Source organism: Diprion similis, chromosome 6 (genome assembly GCF_021155765.1).
Source record: "Diprion similis isolate iyDipSimi1 chromosome 6, iyDipSimi1.1, whole genome shotgun sequence".
Lineage (NCBI taxonomy): Eukaryota > Metazoa > Arthropoda > Insecta > Hymenoptera > Diprionidae > Diprion > Diprion similis.
Window position 1 is genome coordinate 14,190,172 of NC_060110.1, and position 11,191 is coordinate 14,201,362.

At 40.2% G+C, this 11,191-nt stretch overlaps 1 protein-coding gene across 1 annotated transcript; it reads left to right on the forward strand.

Annotated features, from left to right (window-relative positions):
• Window positions 1-864: 864 nt before the first annotated feature.
• LOC124407707 (innexin inx1) lies at window positions 865-10,718 on the forward strand. The gene is made up of 5 exons (XM_046884127.1): window positions 865-2,069; window positions 5,614-5,721; window positions 5,804-5,959; window positions 9,277-9,876; window positions 10,041-10,718. Exons 1-4 carry the CDS (start codon window positions 1,818-1,820, stop codon window positions 9,850-9,852), a joined length of 1,092 nt encoding a protein of 363 aa, XP_046740083.1. The 5' UTR covers window positions 865-1,817; the 3' UTR covers window positions 9,853-9,876; window positions 10,041-10,718.
• Window positions 10,719-11,191: the final 473 nt, after the last annotated feature.

Here is an 11,191-nt window from a genome sequence, read left to right on the forward strand (position 1 = left end):
GAGCGCGAACGAACAATGCTCCTCGGCACGTGTGACCTTCTTGTGAATTTATATAAATTTATCTGCCCGACAATGATGTTGGTAGAACGGAAAATTACAGGTGTTTCCCGGACTTCGTAATCGCCAGAGGGTCAAGATATCCAAAATACGTATTCAAAATGCAAAAAGGAAATTCAAATATCACGAGGCTCGTTGCATCGAAGTGACAGCGCCATCTCTTGGCTAAGGTTTATGGGCAATGAGGCCCGGTACCCGTAGCAATTCAACAGCATTAAACGACTGCAATTGTCGTCTGCTTTCCTATTGGCTCCGAGCAACTGGTCCCATCACGATCAATTTTAATTCAGCGTCTTTCGGCGCGTTCTCTTCGCCGTGCACGTACGTCGCGTCGGTGGATCAGTTAAGGATGCGAGAACTCATGTTGCCTCGAAGATCTCAGAAGGGCCCGGGCGGCCAGCCGTGCCAGGATTCGGCGAAAATGCGAAAGGCCGATAGGTACATATGCACACAGCCTCTTTCAGCGATGCGAGTCGACTTCGAAAGGAGCAAAGTGGCGCTGCAAAGTACGAAGAGAAGTAGCATTAACCTCGGCAATCGTACACGCGATTGCCCTCTCGGTGTCGGCCAAGAGTAGGTAGGTAGGTAGGTAGGTATATCTCGAAACGACGGCGAAGTGACTACGAAGAGGATAGAAGGCATGGCACAAAATCGTGGCTTCGCGTTGCGTTGCGTTGCGTTGCGTTGGGCCGGCCGGCCAGCCAGCCGGGAATATAGTAAGAGGGGAATACGTGTACCGTTCGGCGTATACGACGCGGAGGCACGGTAGTCGGTAGTCGGTAGTTGGGGGAGCGGACTATAGGGTCTCTATAGTCTATAGTGGGGGGCCCAGGGCTTACCCCCCACCCCACAGTTCTCCACTCCTCGTCAGCTGCTGCCGCCGAAGAGTGCTGCGTACGAACGCCAACACGATTCAGCTACTAGTGAGGCGCAAAGAGAATACACGAGAAGGATAAATCGCCCGAGACGATCGGACGGTCGAGTTACTTCGTTCGTACTTATTGGGTCGATGTTCCAGTTGAGTACAGTGTCTCGGTGTTGTTGTGATTGTGATAAGCGGAATTTGCGGGTTCGCGTCAAGTCGGCGGTCGAATCGGAATAAAAACAATCGGCGAACCCGTTTAAAGGCGAGGGAAAAGCCGAAGAATAGGTCCCAACGATCGCTCGATAAAGAAGGGAACGCTCTCGAGGAAGGTTCGGTGCACTGTACGCGTTATATGCATACGCATCCGCGCAGGGGTTGACGGCGAGGATAGATAATTGGGATGATGACCGGAAACTCGGTAATCAAACGCTGAGGAGCCCTGTTGGAAAGAAGAACCGAAGTCACTTCGTCTATAGAAAAGATTCATTATCCTTGTTTCGAAAGTCGGGGACCTAACGGTGCAACGTTATATAGCTCGTCGACCCGCGCACGAATCGAAAGGTTTAATCCGACTGCGAACTCGAGATGGTAAAACGGCGATGGCGTGAAAACTGACCAGTTGTTTATATTTAGGATTAAATTGCGACGATACGTACGTCGTCGAGTGTCAATTGTTTCATTGTTCGAATATTCCATTCGATCCATAACTCCGCGAGCTTCGCCGAGCGAACGAATTATATCAACGAATTTCTGACACCACGGACGTTGAAGTCTCCCAAATTCGAACCTGATCACAGGCGAGATTCGCGCCTCTGACGCAAGGAAAATTCCAAGTGTGTACCCGATGTGGGATAATTTCTAACCTCAAAAACGCTACGATCCTACGTCATACACCATGTACAAGCTACTGGGTGATTTGAGGGGATATCTGAAATGGCAGGACATAACAACGGACTCGATGATATTCCGGATGCACAACATATTCACCACGGTTCTGCTCCTCGGTTGTTCCCTTGTGATTACCGCCACCCAATACGTGGGCAATCCGATCGCCTGCATAGTCGAATCGGGTCTTCGTAAAGAAGCGATCAACACGTACTGCTGGATTACTTCGACATTTACGATGCCCGACGCCTTCAATCGCCAGGTAATTATAAATATATTCTCACCTCCTGTATACTGCGTGTACCGCAATGGTGATGGAAATTATATTGATTTTATCAAACCCCCCCCCCCCCCTTCGCCCCCCTCACCCCGTTTTTCCCCTCCGCCCCAATCATGGCTCTTCGTTGTCGCGCCAACTTCCTCACACTGGGATAATTCGTCGCCCCGATGATGCTGTTTGGGGGGCTGGACCTTCGAAGGCTATGAAAGGCCGGCGGTTGTCCGCCTCCTGGTGGGGTCGGGTGGGACTTCCAGTGTCTTCCAGAACCTTTGGTGGGCGCCCTTTTGTCTCGCTGCCTGCGTGCCGCTCTGGTCCACATCACACATGTCCGTCTGTCTGCCGCATGCACTTATCTTGGTCCTGCGGTTAATGACTGTTGTCGTTTGAGGGTTGCGTAATTAACTACATGGAAAATTGAAAGAATTGTTTTCTCGGATTTACTTTCACCATCGTATGTTTGTATGAGATCCATTTCGTACTTGCAAAAGGGTGCGAACGCTGCGTACATACGTGAGTCTCGTGACACGAGCGTGGATGAGAAGGCTTGTAATCTGATCATTTCCGGCCTATGTTCGATTCCGATTTCCACCAATCACTGTCCATTTAATGAGTCGTGGATGTTTCTCATCAAACATCGGAGCTTGCAGAATCTCTGCGAGGCTAGTAAGAAGGAAATTCTAACTCGGAATATACGTTTGATGGTGAAGGTCGAAAGTTGTTTCTCATTGTTGATGTTTCGAATGCATAATATAAGCCGGGCAATATGTTGGAAAATCGAATCTGATTTTACTTGATACCGTACGCAGTAGTTTTGTGATCCAAGCTCGTTATTAATTGAAAATTTTCAACTTAATACTAACGGTTCCTTCGAGTATCCCAATGTGAATACGTTTTGCGAAGTAATAGGAAATGTGATGAAAGAAGTAAGAAACTGCAAATAAACTTCCAAAAAAGAATTATCATAAATTTCTATTGCGAGATGTATTTGAAGATGATAATTCTTCCTGCTTACGTACGGCGCAACAAATCAGGTCACCTCTCGAATAGAATAATAACCCTGGATACATGGCTCATATTATATGTTTTTCGTTCGATACAGCAGCAGAAGTTCATAACTTTCGTAAGTCTGCAATGAGTATTGGCAATAATATTCGATCATTACAAATGATTCGATTCCCTATAGGGGTTTATCCTTGTTTACTTACATCTATAGCAATACAATTCAGGAGTTAAGTGAACTTGGTTTGATTCGTGAGTTAATTCAATCACTCCTGTGTAAGTAACAATAACAATTGGTAAGAAGACATCCTGTGTAAGAATGCTGCTTGCCTGATGCCTGAAGCGATTACGAGCAATCAAAGTCTATTAAACGAATTCAGTTCTCAGCTGAGATTAAATTGAGTGTGCGGCACATTCGTGGAATTTGGTCGCTGATACAAATTTTATATCATACCGAGAACCACATCCGTTTCCAGCTTGTGCAAGGTTGTATAAAACCAAGTTTAGTGCGATATATATGAAAATGTTTCAGCAACCATCTATGGTAAAATGACTCCAGCTTCTAAGTTTTTAACGTTTTATTTCGGAAAAAGCTTAAAAACAGTACGGAAAAATCTCCCAACTTCGGCTCTAGGGTTAAAAAATTTTATATCTGACGATTGTCAGAATTTTATCAGATTTTTAATTATGTCGATCAATAAAATCATTTTAAAACATTGCAGAAAAGTCAAACTGTGTGGAAAAAATCTAAAAGTTAATTAGTGCATTTTAATGTGAGAACAATCATAAAAAAAATCGCAGGCCAAATCTGAGAGGTCAAGGGTTGGACGGAGCTCGAAATGGGATTGACTGGCCCGCATACATGCTGAAATATTCCTGTGCAACAATACCTGAGTGGCACATCAAGTACAAGAAAGCGTTGCTCGGTTTTCTATAATAGAACGGGTTTGAAATGCATTTCATTCTTTCCACGTCGCAAGTTCCTCACTGGGTTTTGCCTCGATGTTATAATTTTACACAGATCGAATCATCTTCGATAAAGTCGAGTACTTTTAAAGTTCTCATTGTTCATGAGGCTAACAGAGAGCCGGTTTCGTGATAATGAAGACAATAGATTTCTGCATTATAGACCACAGAGACCTATGAGGGGTTACTTAAATGGATAACTTTCAGTGTGACAGACCGTATCAATTCATTGTCGGTCGGTACAAAAGAAAGAACATTTGGAGCTGAAGCACTATCCTGCTGAAATAAACACGTATAGAACGATATTAAGTTCAATTTGATTTTCAATTGTAGCTCTTGCATACATCACAGATATTGTCGATGAAGGTCAATTCAAGTGGTCCGGGTCAGAGGGTCAGAATACATATATATGTGTATAATAAAGCTTCGTATAACGCGTGCTAAAGATAGAACGTGTTAAGTGCGTTATGTACGTGGCAATGTTCATACGGATACAAGAGTGCCCCTCACATTGCACAGTGTTACATAGAGATAACCCCGCTCAGCACTGGTTCACGATTTGTCTGGAGCATTAAGCCGATCCTTGTAACAGTCTCAGTGGTTCCGGATTCGGATCATTGTGGAAATTGTGGTACATTTATCAATTGACGATTAGTGCAACTTCCAAGAAGGACATCAAATCTCCGGATCACGGATTTTGCTGAAACGTTTCTTTGACCCAAAATATGGGAGTTTTGATGTTTAGTTCCATTTATTGGGTGTTTCTTCGCTAAATTTATAATAGCTCAGGTTGTCGAAAATTCACAATATATTTACGAGGTTGAAGTAAGTATTGTTAACGTCACGAAACATTAGGAAGATATTAATTATTATGCAATTTTAGTATGACTTTTAAGGAGCTAGTTTTTGAAAAATATGGGTATGTGTTTGGTTCGGGATGATTTACTTCCTTAATTTCAGACAACTCTAATGGCGCGAAGTAAAGGTTTTTCCTGACAATGCATCGTTACAGTAATGTTACTAACTTCAATCACATCCGTGATCCGGAAGTGCGACACTCTCCTCGTTAGTCAGGTTATATATGTATCCATAAATCTCTGTCTCTGCATGCTGTATTAGATAACAACATAACGTGATATGGTATAACGTGTGTGATTGTTGGATGATAATTTTATTGCGAAATACATTGATCAACTCGTTGAACAACTGATCCAGCTCACATTCCTTGACTGGATCTCCCAGCCTCTATAAATTTTCATTCTGTCGGTTCTCGCTAAACCTTGGCCTAGTCACAACATGTATTTGTCCAATTACTATTCATGTCCTATTACTATTCATTGCCTCCTTGACAAAGCATTCAACAAATTCCATAGTACGCATTTGGAGATACAGACGTTAAATAAAGTTTTTAAAACAAAAATAAAAAAGTGGAGACTCTTTTACTAATTCTAAACGTGTCTTCGAGTGGAGAAGCCAGCTTGCACGAAGTAATGCAGGTGTAAGAAATTCCTTGTGCGATATCAATCTTACGTTGCAAATACAGTGCATTTTTTTCTTCAAGGTCGGCAAGGAAGTGGCTCATCCTGGAATTGCCAACGATTTCAACGACAGTAGCGCCCGCAAGTACTACACCTACTATCAATGGGTTTGCTTCGCACTGTTCTTTCAGGTGAGTGACTAATCCATAGATGTCATTCATGACCAAAATTAAATCGGTGATCTCAATGGAAAATCCGGTGATTCTTGTGCAGGCAATGATGTGCTACGTGCCTCAGTGGCTCTGGAACACCTGGGAAAATGGTTTGATGAGGAAGATTGTCATGGGGATGAATCACCAACTGTGTGCCGAGAGCGAGAAGCGGAAGAAGAAATCTGTCATGATGGATTATATCTTGAAACACCGCACGGTGAGAATAAATATTCCTCAATCTGTTTATCATACAATATTGCGTTATATTTCGGGGCTACAACCTCCGGCTAATCGTATTACGTACACGTGTACACCTTCCGCGGTGGATTCTGACCGATTCAAGGTCACCAGTGTCGTCTGCTACCGCCGATTCAACCTGCGTAGCAGACGACACGGGTGGCCTCGTATCAGTCAGAAGCCACTCCACTTCGTGAGGTGTACATACCTATCTATGTATACGTACCGCTGCTGTGGGAATCGAATGCCAACGACGATTCGCTGTTATTTTTGACCTAACGATGCTTGCGGCTGGCCGTAAGACGGCACATGTCCGCTGTTTAACCTTTTGTTTGGGTTTACCAAACTTCCACACTCGGTGGGCGTCGCGTCGCTTTGGCCTTTCGCTTCCAGACGTCTCACTCTGGCTGATAAGCCTCCGGCGATATTATTATACTACCTCATCTTGGGTGGCTGATCGGAGTCGCGTGGACACACTTATCCGTCTACTGTGAGAAACGAGCAAACAATCGCGGTGTCGTTTGACGGGGGTGGGGGGGTGGGGGTCGCCAAAACATCCAGATTACCGCAGATCCGGTTACCCTGGGTTCATTGGTTGCGGTCAGTTTTTTCCTGTAATGTTTTTTCACTTTTATTTCTTATAGACTTTATTTTCCATCACTTCATCCACGACTGTCTGCGTGCGTGATACAAGTTTTCTTATGTAAAACTCCACGATTTGTTTTTAAGTATGCAATGCTTGTATCAAAAACTGATGGAATCTCGGCCAGTAAACTTTCATGTATGTGTGTATACTTAATGCACGAAAAACGACTTTGATTTTTGTACAGATTGTGAAAACAATACCATATAACGATCTATTGATCCTAGTTTTCAACGATTACAAAACCTCTAGGTGCGAAAAGCAAGCAAGTTAAGAATACATGTTTATGTAACCAGATTGGAATCTCAGTTGACGAGTTGTATTACAATGCATAAAATTCTTGTGTGTTTGACGAGCGTATAATTCTCGTATTCAAATAGGTGAGCCGCATAACATGTTATATCTTGACTAAACAACGGAATTCACCCAATATATTCTTTATCGCATTGGGCGGATACATATAATAGCTTGTTTATCAGCGTCTCACGTAATCGCTCTTGCAGTTACTTTGACGGACTAATTTTTTTATTCTCGTGAAAATGATATGCTAAGGGTGTACGTTTCCGCCATATAAATATTACGGATATTTGACAGGTTATTTTGACTCTATATTCGTTGACGGAGTTCATTTATATCTCGAAGTTTATAAGTGAAGAATCAAAAACATGTTTCCGTTATGACTTCTATATCTTACAGTAAATTAGATTAATTCATAAGGACGGTAAACAAGTCTATTATTACATTCTCAGTATGCGACGATTAATTTCTTGGTTTTTTTTTTAAATATCACAATTATTTATACGTACTAATAGGAAAAATTCATTGCTTAAAAGGATAAAATTGTTTAGAAATAATTTCACACAATTTCAGTATATAAACGACAATCTTTATTAACCCTTACAGGACCGGTAGCCGATGCATCAGCTTTTAGCTGTTTAGATGAATTCATCTAATTTTATGGTGTTTTGAGGTTTCTATTGTCTTAACCCTTTGAGTCATAATGAGAAGTATTCTTTCCGCCTGTTTTATATCCATTTTTTGCATATTTACTGAACTTTTCATCATACTTTTCCGTGGTTTTTCACTATTTCTGATAAGATAATTTCGATACTTGAAAGTCATTATTGCGATATAATGTAAATTCTAATTGTTAGAAACAATTTTATTGAAAGAAATGGTAAAAATTGCAGAAACAATTCATTTCCGAAAAAGTTATCCCTCCAGCCATACACGTGTTTTACATGAATTGTATGTTTTCGGGGTCGCTGATTACAAATCTGGAAGCTGATAAATTACATTATTAGAATTATTGTAAGAGCATGAAATTGTTCATTCAATCATGACATGTTTCACCTCCATATTATCCGCATTTCTCTCAAAATAAATTGATTCGAACGGATTTGATGTATTTTCACTACCTCGTACCTCACAATGCATACTATAACAATGTCTTTATTTATGGTATTGGCTAAATTTTTGATAACAAATGATCTGACAAAAGATATCTGACAATATTCGACTACGAAATAAAAAAATTAAAATCTTGATTTTTTTCCGTCCCCGAAGCTAATATATCGGCGCGAAAGTAGTGTAATCTTTTTTGCCATCCAACCCAATGACATTGACCCAAAATTTCTAGGACTTAAAACTAAAAAGTCGAAGAAAAATGTCAAGGTCCTGCAGAGGTTAAAGATTGACAGAATTTAGTAAAGAGAATCTCTCCGTTTACGTTATTTTTCGGATTATTCTCACTTGGAGGGTATGCCTGTTATTTGTGAAATCAAGTTGTGTATTTTGAGGTATATACAATGTTATGTTGGATGAGTCTAAAAAGAAGTAATAATGGTCCCTCAATTGCTTTCATGATTTTATTTTCAATTTATTAGAGGAATTTTCCATTTTTATTACCCATTCCTGAATTAAACAGTAAAGAGTTGATTAACTTCCTCAGTTGATATTGCTTCTTTCTAAACTATCGATTATGTAACTATTGAACTTGATTGCCTAGGAGTTATAAATAGAAAATTTGTATATTCCGCTACAAGTGTGGAAAGTAGGGCATTATATTAGTGAGACCCAGCTTGCGTTGATCCCAGAACCCCCATTTCTTACAAATTATAATATTATACCATTGAAATTTACACATATTTATTTGGAATGAAGTAATAATCCGGTAAAACATTGTAACCGTATACTTGACTCTTTAAATCTTGTGTAATAACTTAATGTACTTACCTTGTCACTTCTTTTCAATTTTCAACTGCATTTCAAGTGAGAAAAACAATCGAGTCAAAGTGAAGTGTGTATATAATAATAAAAATATGTCATTTCAATTGTGCGCATGCGCCAACGTCGTTTAACCGGACTGTTCGAAAATTGGTTACTTTACGCACGCTCCGCAGGCTTCGTGAATCGAATCTTCCAAGCAGGTGTTAAAAAAATGAGCCTCATGATTGTGTTATTTTTGCCTTTTTATAGCGACTAAAATTAGCGCTTTACATACATAAATATCTCTGAGACAACGCAATGAAATTCAATATCAATAAACCGTGTCATACTGCTCCAAAATTTGACCAATATCTTTCCCCTAATTTACACACCATTTTTCACTCACCGCATAACGAATAAATGGACAATTTTTTTTTACTCCACAGAGACACATCAGTTACGTTTACCGATACTACGCCTGCGAGATGATTTGCCTGCTGAACATACTGTTGCAGCTCTACTGTATGAACCGTTTCTTCGACGGTGAATTCATGGGCTACGGTCTCCGCGTTTTACAATACGCGGACAGACCGCAGGAGGAACGTGTCGACCCGATGGTTTACATATTTCCACGTGTCACCAAGTGCATTTTCCACAAGTTCGGTCCCAGCGGCTCGCTGCAGAAACACGATTCGCTGTGCATCCTTCCGCTGAACATCGTCAACGAAAAGACGTATATCTTCCTCTGGTTCTGGTACCTGATACTTACGGTATTGCTGGTCGGTCTGCTCACTTATCGGGCCGCAATTATTTTTGCACCCGCCATAAGACCACGCCTGATGCACTTTATGGCGCGTGGAACGTCGAAGGAAACTTGTCGGAGTGTGAGTCGAAAGACGGACCTGGGAGATTGGTGGCTACTCTACTGTCTGGGTTCAAATTTGGATCCGATAATGTACAGGGAGATTCTTCAGGAGCTGGCGAAAAAGTTGGGTGATCAAAATTCACAGGTTGTTGCTTAGCGGAATATATTATGTGTATATTTTTACTTTTCTTTTTTCTCCTTCTCTTCGTTTTGAGAAAAAAGAAATTAGACATCAAGCGCTCAAAATTTAGCCGCGCAACTTATGTATTATGATTATTCTAGAGAGATTTATCATTATTTTACGATCAACTTCTTCGGACAAGTTTTCAAACAGAAAACACTCGCGTTGCACGATGCGCACTTAAATGTCAAAGAAGCGATCTCGGACGAGGACTCGACGTTTCGGTTCAATTAAAACCCAATCTTGAGTGATTTCGTTTGCTCCTGGCCCTGGCCTAGCGTTTACATTTTATAGGTACTCCGGCAAAGCTTTACAGACCGTATTGATATACTCTCTTGAACCTGTCAATATTTGTTTTTTGACCGCTCTACTTACTCAGAACTTTATAGATAAGACTTATCTACCATTCCGTGATTCTCTTGTTGTAGTAGTTAGCATGAGGTTTCTTTTTACTTGAAGTTGCTGGTCGAGTGCTCGGCTATCGTTTGTATCAAGTTATCGTTTGTTTTTTTTTTCTTCTTCACATTACTTTTTTCTTTGCATATATTGGACGACGATTTGTGTTCGTACGTAGGTACATTTTTTATCGCTTTAAAAGTGTATTTTTTAAACATTTTATTTTATTACTGATTTGTTTTTTCTTACAGATAAATATCCCATGTCTTAGATTTCGTTTTTACACATCTTATTCCTAATCAACCGTGAATCTCGCGTGAAACTTTTATGTGATTTTTCTTCGTTTGAAATTGTTATTGTTTTATTTTTGGGTTTCTTTTTTTTTTACTCGATTTTTTTTTTTATCCTTTTAAATCATTATTGAGTTTTCAGTTGAATGGGAGTATAAAACAAGACTGAGGAAGTCTGAAAACTGCTCACTGAACATATGATGCCTTTATATATACATATATATATATATATATATTTACAGTATTTTGATATTTAACACAAATTTTCTCACTAAATTTTGGACAGTCGTATCGGACGTACTTGATTTGATGATTTACGTAATTATTGTAACGAAGTTGAGTGATATAGTAAAAGTAAGATGTTTCAAATTGGTATGACTTCGAGGTGAAATGTTGCAGAAACAAGTAGAAACCAAGTAGATTGTAGTATGTTTAAAATTTAGAGCTCGTGTGAAATTCTGAGATATCGATGTGTATGAATTTTTTTTCTCCCCTTTTTTTCACTCAATTTTTCGGAGATTTGTTTTCGATTCAATGCATATTATCATATCTAATTATAATTTACGTATGTATACAGTAAATAGTATGAAAAGCCGTCGCGATGACGGACTATTTTAGTGGATAAGCGT

Excerpts from the sequence above, each read along its gene's own strand:
- LOC124407707 (XM_046884127.1), top strand. The coding sequence starts at position 1,818 with ATGTACAAGCTACTGGGTGATTTGAGGGGATATCTGAAATGGCAGGAC. Across the intron at positions 2,070-5,613 it reads CCGACGCCTTCAATCGCCAG|GTCGGCAAGGAAGTGGCTCA; the intron begins GTAATTATAAAT and ends TTTTTCTTCAAG. Across the intron at positions 5,960-9,276 it reads ATATCTTGAAACACCGCACG|AGACACATCAGTTACGTTTA; the intron begins GTGAGAATAAAT and ends TTTACTCCACAG.